Raw genomic sequence first — 17,529 nt, 5'->3', positions numbered from 1 at the left:
GACCGATAGCGGTCCTTACAGAACAGCAGACTGTACCGCACTCAAGCCTATGTACCGTAGCACCCTATACCAAGTTACCAGTCCTTATAAGAACTTTTGTGGAACAAGCAGGTTGTGTGTTAGTGATTAGCAGACTGTACGTCAGTCCCTATACCAATGAAGGACTGCTGCAGTATAGGGCAGCGGTCAGCAGTAGTGCACGGCAACCCTATGTATTGTGGACCGATAGCGGTCCTTACAGAACAGCAGACTGTACTGCACTCAGGCCTATGTACCGTAGCACCCTATACCAAGTTACCAGTCCTTATAAAAACTTTTGTGGACCAAGCAGGTTGTGTGTTAGTGTTTAGCAGACTGTGCGTCAGTCCCTATACCGCTGAAGGACTGCTGCAGTATAGGGCAGCGGTCAGCAGTAGTGCACGGCAACCCTATGTATTGTGGACCGATAGCGGTCCTTACAGAACAGCAGACTGTACTGCACTCAGGCCTATGTACCGTAGCACCCTATACCAAGTTACCAGTCCTTATAAGAACTTTTGTGGACCAAGCAGGTTGTGTGTTAGTGATTAGCAGACTGTACGTCAGTCCCTATACCAATGAAGGACTGCTGCAGTATAGGGCAGCGGTCAGCAGTAGTGCACGGCAACCCTATGTATTGTGGACCGATAGCGGTCCTTACAGAACAGCAGACTGTAACGCACTCAGGCCTATGTACCGTAGCACCCTATACCAAGTTACCAGTCCTTATAAAAACTTTTGTGGACCAAGCAGGTTGTGTGTTAGTGTTTAGCAGACTGTGCGTCAGTCCCTATACCGCTGAAGGACTGCTGCAGTATAGGGCAGCGGTCAGCAGTAGTGCACGGCAACCCTATGTATTGTGGACCGATAGCGGTCCTTACAGAACAGCAGACTGTAACGCACTCAGGCCTATGTACCGTAGCACCCTATACCAAGTTACCAGTCCTTATAAGAACTTTTGTGGACCAAGCAGGTTGTGTGTTAGTGATTAGCAGACTGTACGTCAGTCCCTATACCAATGAAGGACTGCTGCAGTATAGGGCAGCGGTCAGCAGTAGTGCACGGCAACCCTATGTATTGTGGACCGATAGCGGTCCTTACAGAACAGCAGACTGTAACGCACTCAGGCCTATGTACCGTAGCACCCTATACCAAGTTACCAGTCCTTATAAGAACTTTTGTGGAACAAGCAGGTTGTGTGTTAGTGATTAGCAGACTGTACGTCAGTCCCTATACCAATGAAGGACTGCTGCAGTATAGGGCAGCGGTCAGCAGTAGTGCACGGCAACCCTATGTATTGTGGACCGATAGCGGTCCTTACAGAACAGCAGACTGTAACGCACTCAGGCCTATGTACCGTAGCACCCTATACCAAGTTACCAGTCCTTATAAGAACTTTTGTGGACCAAGCAGGTTGTGTGTTAGTGATTAGCAGACTGTACGTCAGTCCCTATACCAATGAAGGACTGCTGCAGTATAGGGCAGCGGTCAGCAGTAGTGCACGGCAACCCTATGTATTGTGGACCGATAGCGGTCCTTACAGAACAGCAGACTGTACTGCACTCAGGCCTATGTACCGTAGCACCCTATACCAAGTTACCAGTCCTTATAAAAACTTTTGTGGACCAAGCAGGTTGTGTGTTAGTGTTTAGCAGACTGTGCGTCAGTCCCTATACCGCTGAAGGACTGCTGCAGTATAGGGCAGCGGTCAGCAGTAGTGCACGGCAACCCTATGTATTGTGGACCGATAGCGGTCCTTACAGAACAGCAGACTGTAACGCACTCAGGCCTATGTACCGTAGCACCCTATACCAAGTTACCAGTCCTTATAAGAACTTTTGTGGACCAAGCAGGTTGTGTGTTAGTGATTAGCAGACTGTACGTCAGTCCCTATACCAATGAAGGACTGCTGCAGTATAGGGCAGCGGTCAGCAGTAGTGCACGGCAACCCTATGTATTGTGGACCGATAGCGGTCCTTACAGAACAGCAGACTGTAACGCACTCAGGCCTATGTACCGTAGCACCCTATACCAAGTTACCAGTCCTTATAAAAACTTTTGTGGACCAAGCAGGTTGTGTGTTAGTGTTTAGCAGACTGTGCGTCAGTCCCTATACCGCTGAAGGACTGCTGCAGTATAGGGCAGCGGTCAGCAGTAGTGCACGGCAACCCTATGTATTGTGGACCGATAGCGGTCCTTACAGAACAGCAGACTGTAACGCACTCAGGCCTATGTACCGTAGCACCCTATACCAAGTTACCAGTCCTTATAAGAACTTTTGTGGACCAAGCAGGTTGTGTGTTAGTGATTAGCAGACTGTACGTCAGTCCCTATACCAATGAAGGACTGCTGCAGTATAGGGCAGCGGTCAGCAGTAGTGCACGGCAACCCTATGTATTGTGGACCGATAGCGGTCCTTACAGAACAGCAGACTGTAACGCACTCAGGCCTATGTACCGTAGCACCCTATACCAAGTTACCAGTCCTTATAAGAACTTTTGTGGAACAAGCAGGTTGTGTGTTAGTGATTAGCAGACTGTACGTCAGTCCCTATACCAATGAAGGACTGCTGCAGTATAGGGCAGCGGTCAGCAGTAGTGCACGGCAACCCTATGTATTGTGGACCGATAGCGGTCCTTACAGAACAGCAGACTGTAACGCACTCAGGCCTATGTACCGTAGCACCCTATACCAAGTTACCAGTCCTTATAAGAACTTTTGTGGACCAAGCAGGTTGTGTGTTAGTGATTAGCAGACTGTACGTCAGTCCCTATACCAATGAAGGACTGCTGCAGTATAGGGCAGCGGTCAGCAGTAGTGCACGGCAACCCTATGTATTGTGGACCGATAGCGGTCCTTACAGAACAGCAGACTGTACTGCACTCAGGCCTATGTACCGTAGCACCCTATACCAAGTTACCAGTCCTTATAAAAACTTTTGTGGACCAAGCAGGTTGTGTGTTAGTGTTTAGCAGACTGTGCGTCAGTCCCTATACCGCTGAAGGACTGCTGCAGTATAGGGCAGCGGTCAGCAGTAGTGCACGGCAACCCTATGTATTGTGGACCGATAGCGGTCCTTACAGAACAGCAGACTGTAACGCACTCAGGCCTATGTACCGTAGCACCCTATACCAAGTTACCAGTCCTTATAAGAACTTTTGTGGACCAAGCAGGTTGTGTGTTAGTGATTAGCAGACTGTACGTCAGTCCCTATACCAATGAAGGACTGCTGCAGTATAGGGCAGCGGTCAGCAGTAGTGCACGGCAACCCTATGTATTGTGGACCGATAGCGGTCCTTACAGAACAGCAGACTGTACCGCACCCAAGCCTATGTACCGTAGCACCCTAGACAGACCAAGTTACCAGTCCTGATAAAGAGCTTTGTGGAACAAGTGAGTTGTGAATGATTAGCAGACTGCAGCAGAAGGGCAGCAGTCAAGTATAATATTCTTTCTATATTTGGAAGAAAGAATATTATACGTGTACAAGCCTATTACCGTACCACTGATACCAGTCCTGAAAAGAACCTTTGTGGAACTAATAGTAACAGCAAGTCTTTAAAATTATCCTCACTGCCTGACACACTGCTTCCTGCCTGTCCCTATACAAATTGGCAAAAAAGAGTAGGCTGGAACGATTAGCTGGAACAGCTCTTTTGTGGACCTGATAGTAACAGCTAATGATGATGATGATGATGATGATGAAGAAAGACTAATCTGGCTGAGCTGTCCCTAAAATAGCAGCATACAGCGCTCTGTCCCTTTATCTAAACTGACAAAAGAAACTCAGGCTGCTGACCTAACACCTATACCAGTCCTGAAAAGAACTTTTGTGTACCAAATAGCTAGCGTTTTCTCTGTCCCTACTCCACACAGGATCCTTTCCCTACAGTGACAGAAGAAAGAATGTAAAATGGCCACCGGATCGGGTGTATTTATAGGTTAGGGGGAATGTCCAAGTGTCCATGAGCTGTCATGTCTCAATTGGTTGTCCTGTAACACATGATAAACGTGTCACGAAAGGTTAAAGTTCTTGTATACATTAAACACGTAAGTCCGCCGGGGCGAACGACGGAAAAAGGCGTTCGAACCCGCGGACGGCGAAAGTCGGAAATTCGCCGCGAAACGACCGCCGGGCGAACCGTTCGGCCATCACTACTCATGGTTTTCAAGAATCCTTTGTCTGCCATGGTAGCTGCCAATTCATTGTCTCTAGTGGTTAGCTCGAACACTGTTGCTGATGTTGTCATCCCAGAAATGAAGGGCTTTCATATTGTCTTGTATGATATGCAATAGTGCACCTTTTTCAAATAGTCTTTCTTTCACATTATATTGATGTGGTCGTTGTGCAGAACAAGTAGTGTGTCTGTTTGACAGGACATGTGTTTTAAAGGAAGAGACCGAGTAGGACCTTCTGCCTTTGTCTCAACAGACATTGCCTATGATGACCCAGCCTAGATCCAGACACTGAGCATATGGTTCTTCACGTGGACCATTGATTTGCTGATGAACCTTGTGCACCCTCAAAGTAATTGTAAAGGATCGTTTTTTATTTTTTTAAATAACAAACATATCATACTTACCTCCACTGTGCAGCTCGTTTTGCACAGAGTGGTCACCGAACATCCTCTTCTGGGGTCCCTTGGCGGCTCTTGCAGCTCCTCCTCGCATCAGATAACCCTTAGGAGAAGTGCTCTCCTGAGGGGGGGTTACCTTACGCGCGTTCCCGAGCCCAGCATTTGCATCCATGGACACAAATGCTGGACTTGGCCCTGCCCCCCAGCGCCCGAATCATTGGATTTGATTGACAGCAGCAGGAGCCAATGGCTGCGTTGCTATCAATCTATCCAATCAAGAGCTGGGACCCCATGAAGAGAGCGCATCCCCACTGAAGAGATGAAGGGGCTCAGGTAAGTAAAATGGGGGGCTGGGGGGCCGGTAACTGCCAGGAGTTTTTTCACCTTAATGCATAGGCTGCATTAAGGTGAAAAAATATGAGGCTTACAACCCCTTTAAAATGTCTCGGCCAAGTAACAGCAAGATACCAGCACTTTCATTGAGGGCTGGTATTTGGTCCGCTATGTCCTTCAAGTGAGAATGGTGAATGGCAGCTTGAGGAGTAGGGATCTCCTCTTTGTTGCTTGGAATCTGGTTGCACTCAGTGATAGTGGGCAAGAATATTTCCACATTGTCATTCAGGGGAGCAACTACAAGACTGCTGGCTCTCCTACCTAAAACTTCTGTAGTGCCGGGACAAGTGCTTTGGGTATAAGGTAGAGCATCTCCTGTTATGTTCAACATTTCAAAAAATTGTGTTCTCACAAGAGATCTGTTGCTCTGATCATCCAGAACAGTTCTCTGAGTTCTTAATTTTCTTGTTTTGATCAGTCTTTTCGAGAACTGTAGCAAGTGCAGGTAGAACATCAGTAGTTTTCGCTAACACTGGACCTCTATGGTCTGTGTCATACATGTGTTCGTAGGTCCTGGAGAGGGTGAATTAAGATGGTTACAGTCACCATAGTAGAAACTTGGGTCATTCTTAGTGTCTGCAATTCTTTTGATGAACTCACAGACGTATAAAAAAGTAGGAAAGGCAACTTGATGATTTTTCTTATACTTTGAGCCAAGAGCTGCCCATTTTTCTTAAATGCCATATGGTAGCTTGAGAACAAAAGTGTTGATGCTATGAGCGGTGTCAAGGTAACTGAGACCAGGTAAGTTTATGTCTGCCTTAGCAATTTGAAACTCTAATAGAACATCGCTGAGTTCTTGCTACTTTAGATCAGGGGTATGCAATTAGTGACCCTCCAGCTGTTGCAGAACTACAAGTCCCACGAGGCATAGCAAGACTCTGACAGCCACAAGCATGACACCCAGAGGCAGAGGCATGATGGCACTTGTAGTTTGGCCAACAGCTGGAGGTCCGCTAATTTTATATCCCTGCTTTAGATTGTCTCTAGAAGAAATCTTTGGGAAGCTTTGCATTCTTTTGAATAAGGCATCTTCAATGGCCTCTGGGCTGCCAAAGGTACGTTCAAGTCTGTCCCAAGCAGTGTTAAGGCCTGCAGCAGGGTTGTCAATATGAACTGCTTTGAGCCTCTTGATGCATTCAGTAGACTGGGGACCTAGCCATCAGATGAGCAGATCTAATTCCTCTGTGACATTGATGTCTAGGTCACTTATTGTGGCCTTAAAGGTAGATTTACAGCCTCTGTAATTTTAAGGCTTGTCATCAAACTTGGTGAGGCCTGTCTTAGTGAGCTCTCTGCGGAGCATATATTTAGCAAACTGTGACATGTCTGTGTTCTCAGACTTTAGATGCATAACTGCAGGTGGAACAGAGTTAGTTGTGATGGCTGGTGCATTGACATTAAGTGACTTGGGAACATCTGTTGATACGAAGGCATTCAATGCTGGAACTGGCTTAAATTTCATTGACATGTTGGTTTGTAGCTGACATGTTGGTTTGTAGCTGTGGATTAGTGTGCTTGCTAGAAGGTACTTGGTTAGTCCCAAAGTAAGGTGGACAGTTTGTTATATGCATACCAGTGTCTGCTGCTTGCTGAGATGCTGCAGTCTGATGTACTGGAAGATATAAAGGCAAACTGTCTTGAGGTACAGTAGGTGCAGATAAGAGATTTTGATTGAGTGTTTTGGTTGTTGTGACATGGAGTTGACGTTCTGGAGAGGTGTGTGAAGAATGTGAGTCATAAGATACAACTGAGTGTCTGGAACTGTTGTCTCTTTCACTTTCACTAGCGGCTTGTTTGAAGACCTTTAACCTTGCCATGGCAGTAGCATGCTCACATTGTTTTTCCAAAACATCCATTTTCTGCTTTCTGGCATGCGGTTTCAGCTTCCAGGCGTGTGGATTCAGCTTCCATTTCTTATTTTGGTCGTGCAGCTTCAGATTCCTTCTCTGCTTTCTGGCGTGTGGCTTCAGGTTCTTTTTCTGTTTTTTGGCATGCGGCTTCAGCTTCTTTCTCTGCTTTCTGGTGTGCAGCTTCAGCTTCCATTTCTGCTTTCTTTTGGGTGAAAGCTGCCTGAATTTTAGAAGCTTCATCAAGGCATCGCCAAACCCCTGCTAAAGAAACCCAACCTCGATCCTCAGAACCCTAACAACCGCAGGCCGATAACAAGCCTTAACACCATCTCCAAGATTATAGAGAAAGCAGTAGTACAACAGATACAACACCACCTGGACACACACAAACACCTGGACCCGCTGCAATCAGGCTTCCACCCGGCCATGGAACAAGAACCAGCACTCCTCAAGATATGGGACGACGCCCTCGAAGCAGCAGATGACAGAGAATCATGTCTACTGGTACTGTTGGACCTCAGTGCAGCGTTTGATACAGTGGACCACAATATTCTACTCATCCGCCTCACTGAAGTAGCAGGAGTCTCAGACTCAGATCTACAATGGTTCGCATCCTTTTTAGGAAATCATTCTCAGACAGTGAAACTAGGAGCATTCTCCTCTGAAACTCAAACAGTCTCTTGCGGAGTCCCTCAAGGATCACCCTTGTCACCAGTGCTCTTCAACATATACATCCGTCCACTCCTCAAAATCATCAGAATATCAGACCTCTGCTTCCACTCATACGCTGACAACATGCAACTCTACTTTCGTATCACTGGACAAAAAGACCATCATCAGCAACTAGAAAATTGCCTCCCTTTGATAGACGACAGGATGACCACTAACTCCCTTAAACTCAACAAATCGAAAACAGAGCTTCTTATCCTACATGCAAACCAAAATTCCCGAACCAAGATCCCTTGGACACCACCCACCATCTTCGGACAGACCATCTCCCCAAAGACCAAGGCCAAGCGTCTCGGGGTCACTTTTGACTCGTCAATAAAATGTCAATGGACACGCAAATAGGAGCTGCAGTCAGTGATTCTCACCATGACATGAAAATCGCATGAAAAAACGGACCCCCAGGTCTTCTGGTTTACGATCGCGGGCGTCACCGCATGCATTCGTGCACGGGTGCGCATGCGCCAAACAGACTATTTAAACCTGTCTCTTGCTAATGGTCTCTGCTGTCTGCTCTACAGCGTTATACCTGTGAACCTGATCCGTAGCATTCGTTTCTGATTGACCCGGCCTGCCTGTGACCCATCTGCTATCTGCCTGCACCCGACGATTCTCCTGCCTGTTCCCTTGTACTTTGCTTCCAGTCTGATATCTGACCCGGCTTGCTTTGACAATCCATCTGCTAAGGTGAACCTGCTTATATTGAACTGTTTAATCTGCTGCACGTTACCTGCTTATATAGAACTGTTTCATCTGCTGCCAGTTCCCTGCTATATTGAACTGTATCATCTGCTGCAAGTAACCTGCTTATATTGAACTGTTTCATCTGCTGCAAGTTACCTGTCTTATTGAACTGATTCATCTGCTGCAAGTTCCCTGCTTCACTGCAGTGTTTCATCTGCTGCAAGTTACCTGCTTCATTGAACTGTGTCACCTGCTATAAGTTTCCTGCTTTACTGAACTGTGTCATTTGCTATAAGTTACCTGCTGATCCATCTGCTGTGATTACTTGTTCCACTGGACTTTTCCCCCTGCTGTTGTGCTCCAGTCTGCAAAACTGAACCTCACCAATTCATCCCTCTCATCTGTTGATCCTGCCAGGCACCTGTACCCCTCCTTACCCCTGTGTTCCCTGTTACATTACCAGGAAACCGGTAGTGGGAGTTGTAAAGGGAGTCCTCTTTCTGCAATCCGGGCTCGCTACTATAAGGTACGTGACTCATCCCCTTCATTCCAAAGGAGGACAAAGCAGTGGTAGTGGGCCTTTATGAGTTGTTGACTGAGTGCAGAAGATCTTGATTGTAGGAATGTGGAAGATCTTGTGGAGCATCTAGTAGATGCAGAGCGATAAGATCTGGTTTCATTAAGCTGTTTTAGTGTCACTTCTGCCTTTGTCTTTGTTTTCACCACTAAATTGTCTCTTTCAAGATTGAGCTCCTCAAATCCCTTTAATTCTTCCAATGATCCTTGAGTGTTGTACCACTTTAAGAGATCAGTATATTTAACACACAGTCTTTGATAACTCTCATAAGCAACATTTAACTGCTTGATAGCGCCCTCTAGTTGTAATGGCTCATGAGATTGTTGGGAGAGAGCAAACATGCACTTAACAGTATTAGAACATAAGTCATTGATATTAAACAGCAGTTCTTCTTTGTCAGCTTTAAGATTCTCTTTATATTTTAAGTGTTTTTTCTCTTTGGTTTGGTTCAAGATTTAATTCCTGATCTGGAAGGAGTATTAAACCTGCTGAACATCCCCAGACTGCATATGGTCTTGCTGAATACATCTTGTTAACAAGGAGAGGATTTATAGTAAAGTTTTCCAGCAGCAGTATCACCAGATCTACCATGTGGGTTAGAGGTCCATCTTGTCTCAATCATACATGTGGGCCAGCTTCTTGTTGGCCATAAGTGAAGTTGTCTATTTTGACACTGGCACAATCAGTGTGGAGAGAGGCTAAGGAGAACACTCTATACTCTGATACCCCTCTGGAATTATCTCTTTGGAAAAACCTCATTGTAGTTCAGTTAAAAACCTTTTAAAAAAAACAGTGGGCCTTAGCCACCTTTTTAGATGTATATAGTAAGGGGATCATACATTCCTTTGATTATTTACATCCACAATGTAACTTACTCTATACATTTTTTTACAATGACTTGTGGTTACAGCATGGTTTGCATGCCTAATTGGGGATCCAAAGTCCTAAGTTATCTATTTACCCCCTTATTGGAGTGTTATAGTCTCAGGGCCCTACTTTCTCATCTATTGCATGCTAAGCTATGCACAACACCTCCTGTTGGTAAAATTTAAATGGCAGTAGCAAAGCTTTCAGCTTCTATGCCCACAGGTCTGCTCTTTCTCTGGTCCCAAGCACAGAGGACCCTAATCTCTGGCTCAGACCACTGGCTTGTGCCGGTGGGCCGCTCCTGCTATGATAAATCACAGCAGAAGCTGTTCTGCAGGTGCCAGGCACTGGATGTTGCTGGTAATCATTAGTAAAACACACAGACCAGAGACAGTGGGGAAGGGATGGATTTTGTGTCCCTGCAAAGCAGGGAAAAAAATCCACCTCTTCCTGTAGTAAAAGCAGCACATACAGTACACAAAAACACTGGCAAGGCACACAGTTAATCCTTTTATGGCCCTAGATGTTTAACCCCTTCCCAGCCAGTTTAATTAGTACAGTGACAGTGCATATTTGTTGCATTGATCACGGTGTCACTGGTTCTGGCAAAAAGTCAGTTAGTATCCACTTGTGTGCTGCAATATCACAGTCCTGCTATCAGTCGCTGATTGCCGCCATTACAAGTAAAAAAAAAAAATCCATAAATATATACCATAGTTTGTAGACAATATAATGTTCTTGTAAACCAATCAATTTATGCTTATTGGGATTTTTTATTTACCAAATACTTGTAGCAGAATACATATTGGCCTAAATTTATGAAGAAATTTGATTTTTTTTAATTGGCTATGTTTTATAGCAGAACGTAAAAAATATAGTTTTAATGTTTATAGTGCAAAAAATATTTATATTTAGGTACAGCATTGCATGACCGCACAATTGTCAGTTAAAGTAACAAAGTGCCGTATCACAAAAAATGCCCTGGTCATGAAGGGGGATAAATCCAGTGGTCAAGTGGTTAAAAAGAAACATTATCTACATCTATCCTGTGCTCCCTGTCTGCCCTATAGCATGACACTTTAGAGTCAGCATTTCCTGCACATGAGAGGTAGTATTAAAAATATAAAATGGAAACCATTTAAATCTGAAAATTCATATAAATTATTGAAAGGAACAAATCCAGTAAAGTACATTAGCTGGAGAATGTGATTTTTAAATGTCCCTGACATTTACATATAGCAGTAGGAAGAAAGTATGTAAAAAGTTAGAAAGATGGCCACCAAATCCGTAGGTGTAAACTAAAGAATCCCTAGCCAGCTGCTACAGGGGATTTTAGAGTAGGAATATTGAGCAGACCAACTCAGATCCCGTAAATCTACCTCTTCTGCACTCTCAATGTATAGAGTAGATGCCCCCACTGTTTTGTGTCTCCTCCTCTTTCTCATAGTCAGAATATTGGGAGTAGAATCCAGCACAGTGCAGGGCACATTCATATGGGTTTTGGAGTTCTCAGATAGAATAGGAAGTAGCCACGAGGCAAAGTGATGTCAATGTGGGAAGAGAGCAGAGAGAGGCCTAAGTATTTTCTGTATTATTTTATTATTTCCTTTTTTTTTTTTAATCAGTGATTTTTATTGGGGGGGGGGGTTAAGAAATAAGCAAACTTTGCATTTTCATGAAATTTCTGCTTTGAATATATAGCAGTGTAAACATAAAGTGACAGTTCATGTAATTTCATAAATTTTTCTTCTCATTTGTTCAGTGCCCACCACCTTCTTATAAAGTGCCTGCTCACCTCTAGTGTCTGACCCCACTACAGAGTCATCATAATAGCCTTAGTGTATTCTTCACTAGGTGGTACTGGAACACTGTAACTTCCACTATTGCCCCTGAATCATGCTACTTCACTTCTTGGTTCTCGATCATCAATAAGACATGTCGTAAAATACAAATAGAGAAACCATAGTGCTCTCTGCTTCCAAACATTTATTTAACCGCTTAAGAGCCGCCTCCTGCACATTTACGTAGGCAGAATGGCACAGCTGGGCACATCAACGTGCAGGTACGTTGCTCTTTAAGTGCCCAGCTGTGGGTCGCACAAGCTCGTGACCCGGTCCTGAGCTCCGTGACCGTGGCCGCGGTATACGTGGACCCGATCGCTGCTGGTGTCCCACAATCGAGTCACAGAGCTGAAGAACGGGGAGAGGTATGTGTAAACAAACCTCTCCCGTGCTTCCTAGTGTGGCTGTCACTGATCGTCTGTTCCCTGTTATAGAGAAAGACGATCAGTGATGTCACATGCTAAGCCAGGCCCCCAAACAGTAAAAAAAAAACACACACACGTCACACTTAACCCCTCCCCACCTCCTAATGGTTAACCCCTTCACTGCCAGTGTCATTTACACAGGAATCAGTGCATTTAAATAGCACTGATTGCTGTATTAATGACAATGGTTCCAAAAATGTGTCAAACATGGTAGTGTCCGCCATAATGTAGCAGTCACAATAAAAATCGCTGATTGCCGCCATTTCTAGTAAAAAAAAAAAAAAAATCATAAAAATGAATACAGAGTATGAACAGACAATTTGTTATCTTTCCTGCACAGTCCCCATCCCCCTTCAGTTAGAACACAAACTAAGACACACTTTTAAAGAGGAAGTAAACCCTGATGGGTTTACTTCCTCTTTCGTTCCCTGCAAAGGCAAAGCATAATGGACTACTATGCATCGCATAGTAGTCCATTATGTGTCACTTACCTGACACAGGAGCTAGCGAAGTTACCGCTGTCCCCTGTAGTTTGGCGCATCCATCTTCTCGGAGGGGTCTCGCAGCTCCACCGCTGTCATTCGGCGAAGCCGCGATGACGTCACTCCCGTGCATGGGTACGGGAGCCGACACGCGCGGCATCTTCGTCATTGACGATGCCGCGCTCAGTGCGCCTGCGCACCGCTGTCTATGGTGCATGCGCCGTAGACAGCGGTGCCTGTCTTCGGGCAAATATCTCCTAAACCGTATAGGTTTAGGAGATATTTCTTGAACCTACAGGTAAGCCTTAATCTAGGCTTACCTGTAGGTCAATGTGGTTTGTAAGGGTTTACAATCACTTTAACCCCTTCACTGCCCCCTAGTGTTAACCCCTTCACTGCCAGTGACATTTTTACAGTAATCAGTGGTTTGCTGTATTAATGCCAATGGTCCCAAATATGTGTCAAAATTGTCCAATGTGTCTGCCATAATGTCATAGTCAGGATAAAAATTGCTGATCACCACCATTACTAGTAAAAAAATATATATTAATAAAAATGGCATAAAACTATCCTATTTTGTAGACTCTCTAACTTTTGCGCAAACCAATCAATATATGCTTATTGCGATTTTTTTTTTTAACCAAAAATATGTAGAAGAATACGTGTCGGTCTAAACTGAGGGAAAAAAATGTTTTTTTTTTATATATATTTTTTGGGGCTATTTATTATAGCAAAAAATAAAAAATGAAGCATTTTTTTTTCAAAATTGCCGCTCTTTTTTTGTTTATAGCGCAAAAAATAAAAACCACAGAGGTGATCAAATACCACCAATAGAAAGCTCTATTTGTGGGGAAAAAAGGAAGTCAATTTTGTTTGGGAGCCAAGTCGCACGATCGTGCAAGTGTCAGTTAAAGCGACACAGTACCAAATCGCAAAAAGTGCTCTGGTCTTTGGCCAGCCAAATGGTATGGGGCTTAAGTGGTTAAAGAGAAAAACTAAAAAAGCTTTTAAGAGACATAGAGAATTATAAGAAAAACTATTTTTTTTATATGGCAATTAAAAGTAGGAGATAACCTATTCTCTCACAATCCTCTACCCCTGGAGAAAATAGACAGTTAAAAAAAAGCACCTGCTGAAGAAGCCATGAGTGGGCATGACGAGTATAGGTGGACGAAGCCCATTGCCTTTTGGTGAACTGATCATATGCTTGTTTTACATGTACTCATGTGAGTGTTATTAATCGCTTTTAAATAAATGTTTGAAAGCTGAGAGCACTATGGTTTCTCTATTTGTATTTTACAACATGTTTTATTGATGATCAGGAACCAAGAAGTGAAATAGCCTGATTCAGGGGTGATAGTGGAAGGAGTGTCCTAGTACCATCTAGTGAGGAATACACTAAGGCTATGATGACTCTGTAGTGGGGCCACATAGTGAAGATGAGCAGGCACTTTATAAGAAGGTGGTGGGCACTGAACAAATAAGAAAAAAGTATGAAATTACATGAACTATCACTTTATGTTCACACTGCGGTTGAATTTTAATACACAATACTTTGCATTTTGAATCTTCATATGATTATTTCATTTCTAGTTATGTTTTTCGCTATATGACTATGCTGCACGTGTATTTTTCACTTTATATTGATAAGGATAGTTTATGTGCTCATTCTCTATGCAGGTGCTAGCAGCAGTCCAAGCCTATGCTAGAGCTAGAGTGTTGATTGTTTGCACACATATCTATATTTTTTTGATTGCACTGATTATATTGTACCATAACTGCTTTAACCACTTGCTTACTGGGCACTTAAACACCCTTCCTGCCCAGACCAATTTTCAGCTTTCGGTGCTCTCACAATTTGAATGACAATTACTCAGTCATGCAACACTGTACCCATATGAATTTTTTGTCCTTTTTTTTCCCACAAATAGAGCTTTCTTTTGGTGGTATTTGATCACCTCTGGGGTTTTTATTTTTTGCGCTATAAATGAAAAAAGACCGAAAATTTTGAAAAAAAACGCATATTTCTTTGTTTCTGTGACAGAATTATGCAAATTATTAATTTTTCTTCATAAATTTTGGCCACAATTTATACTGCTACATGTCTTTGGTAAAAATAACCCAAATTAGTGGATATTATTTGGTCTTTGTGAAAGTTAGAGAGTCTCCAAGCTGTGGTGCGAATTGCACAAAATTGATCACATCTGATGTACTGGTGGACTATCTCATTTCTTGTGACCCGAACAAGTCAGGAAAGTACAAATACCCCCCAAATCACCCCTTTTTGGTAAGTAGACATTCCAAGATATTTAGTAAGAGGCATAGTGAGCTTTTTGATGTTGTAATTTTTTCCCACAATTCTTTGCAAAATTAAGATTTTTCATTTTTCTTTATTTTTTTCCACAAAATTGTCATTGTAATAGGTTATTTCTCTCACATGGCATGTGTATACCACAAATGACACCCCCAAAAAAATTCTGCTACTCCTCCTGAGTATTACCATACCACTTGTGTGGGACTTTTTCACAGCCTGGCCACATAGAGAGGCCCAACATGCAGGGAGCGTCATCACGTGTTCTAGTAGCATAAATTACACATCTAACTTGTTGACTACTTATTACACTTTTGAAGGCCCTGGAGCACCAGGACAATGACACGTGACACTGATGACAGATTGCACCGATACGTGGCAATGATGACACTTATACGTGGCACTGATGACACGTGGCACTTATACGTGGCACTGATGACACGTGGCACTAATACGTGGCACTGATGACACGTGGCACTAATACATGGCACTGATGACACGTGGCACTAATACGTGGCACTAATACGTGCCACCGATGACAGATGGCACTAATACGTGCCACCGATGACGCGGGACACTGATGACAGATGGCACTGATAAGTGGCATTGATGACACGTGACACTGACAACAGATGGCACGTGACACTGACAGGTGGCACTGATGACAAATGGCACTGATACGTGGCACTGATGACAGATGGCACTAATATGCGGCACTGATGACAGATGGCACTATGTGGAACTGATGACATGTGGTACTGATGACAGATGGCACTTATACGCGGCACTGATGACAGATGGCACTGGGGACAAATGGCACTGACAACAGGTGGCACTGGGGACAGATAGCACTAACAGGTGGCACTGGGGGCAGGTAGCACTGGGGGCAGGTAGCACTGGGGTGGATGGCACTGGGGCAGATGGCACTGGGGCGGATGGCACTGGGGCAGATGGCACTGGGGTGGATGGCACTGGGGCAGATGGCACTGGGGCAGATGGCACTGGGGTGGATGGCACTGGGGCAGGATGGCACTGGGGCAGATGGCACTGGGGCAGATGGCACTGGGGTGGGTGGCACTGGGGCAGGATGGCACTGGGGGAGGATGGCACTTTTTTTAACTTATTTTTTTTTTTACACTTACGGCTGCTGCAGCCATTCATCTCTCCCCTCTCACACGCTGTCTGTGTGAGGAGGGAGAGCGGCGCTGAGAGATGATCTTATATGTTTACATATGAGATCCTCTCACATTGGACACGCCGGTCGCGCTGTAAACGGCCACTGTGATTGGCCGTTTACAGCGATCTGTGTTTGCCTGTCTCCGGGGGACACGGCAAACACAGAACTTCCCGATGCGCGCCCGCGGCGGCGCGCATTGCGGAAGTAAACAACAGGACGTCCAGGGACAGCCTCCCGAACAAAAGCGCCTGCTCTATGGCCGTCATTCGGCTATAGGGCGGGCGCGAGGTGGTCAACTATATGAAAACATGGTAAATAGTAATGGAGGAGGCTAAATACTGTAATTCAATGGTGATATTATTTAAAGATTATAATTTACTTTTATATGTGGGGCACAATCAAGAAATCTTTAGATCTCAGGTTTAACACATTTTAACACATTGTTTTCTCAAGTACATACAAGAAACGTACATATCATTTAACTCAGTCAAGAAAGATAATTTTCCTAATGTGTATTTTTGTTGATTTATTTAACAAGTAAAAATTTGAACTTATAATTTCATTTTATATTTATCAGATCCTAAAACTAAGATTTGTTTTACATATTGCAGGTATATTTTCTCTGGTGTCATTCAAAGGATGTGATCAAATCTTTCAAAAAACTTGAAAGGTGAGCAAGTTAATCAAGTTATGTCCTTGTACTAAAAAAACAAGGCAATGCTGTTCTTTTTTCTGCAGAGGAAACCCCCCCCCCCCCCAAAAAAAAATGGACTTGCCCATAGCAGTCAGAAGGCTTCTGTCCATTTTTAACCTACACTAGAAACATGATAGGTGTAATCTGACTGGTTGCTGGATGAACACATACTGTACAGAGCAGAATCATAATGTCATGTGGTATCTTGTCCAAAAACTTTTGTTTCTAGTTTTGGATAAACTCTCTGCTGGAGAGATATTTCTTCTCTAAAGTCCTGGTGGCCACTGGGACAGAAAGTGACGAGACTTCCAAAATGTTATAGTTTTTTACCAGAACAGCTTGCTCCCTCGCCAATGTTTATATCTTCACCCAATTTTATTCTGGGTTCAGGATCTTCAGCCATCTTGATTGACATAACTCATGCACATGGGAAGTCATTCATTCCAACACCAAGAATTGCTGCATTTGTACACTGAGCTTCAACTGATAAGACTGCAGTAATGGCCAGATTTGCACTGCTTGTGAAGTCACATGGTCCCATGGTGTGTAGGAGGAAGCTCTGAATGATTCTGCAGCCTCCTGGGATATCAGTGGTGTGCCATAGGAAGTCCTGAAAATAGATAGACAAGCACATAGAGAGTGTGCCATAAATCAGAGGAGATCTGGGCATGCTCAGTGACATCACTAAATAACAAAAATGATTACAAAAATACTAAGCAATTAAGGAGATATCTGCAAGCAGTGTTCATTAGAGTTTTTATGCTGATTTACGTGGGACAAAGTTGTGGGGGAGAGTTTACAACCACTTTAAGGCTATGGTCAATTCAAACATATGAGTACTCTGAATTGTTAAAAGATGAAAGCTAACCAATAATTATCACATGCCATTCTTTTTCTGCATTCC

The 17,529-nt window shown here is 44.0% G+C and overlaps 1 protein-coding gene across 1 annotated transcript in view; it reads left to right on the top strand.

Annotated features, from left to right (window-relative positions):
- LOC143975411 (proton channel OTOP1-like) overlaps positions 1 to 17,529 on the top strand; it is an 89,666-nt gene that overhangs the window by 49,605 nt on the left and 22,532 nt on the right. Inside the window, exon 4 of the mRNA XM_077477788.1 lies at positions 16,543 to 16,601. Coding sequence (XP_077333914.1) covers positions 16,543 to 16,601 — 59 coding nt within the window. The remainder of the gene's footprint in view (positions 1 to 16,542; positions 16,602 to 17,529) is intronic.

This window comes from Lithobates pipiens, unplaced genomic scaffold (genome assembly GCF_037356315.1).
Source record: "Lithobates pipiens isolate NorthernLeopardFrog02 unplaced genomic scaffold, aLitPip1_a1.2 Scaffold_13, whole genome shotgun sequence".
Taxonomy (NCBI): Eukaryota; Metazoa; Chordata; class Amphibia; order Anura; family Ranidae; genus Lithobates; species Lithobates pipiens.
This window is presented reverse-complemented; position numbering and strand designations above follow the sequence as displayed.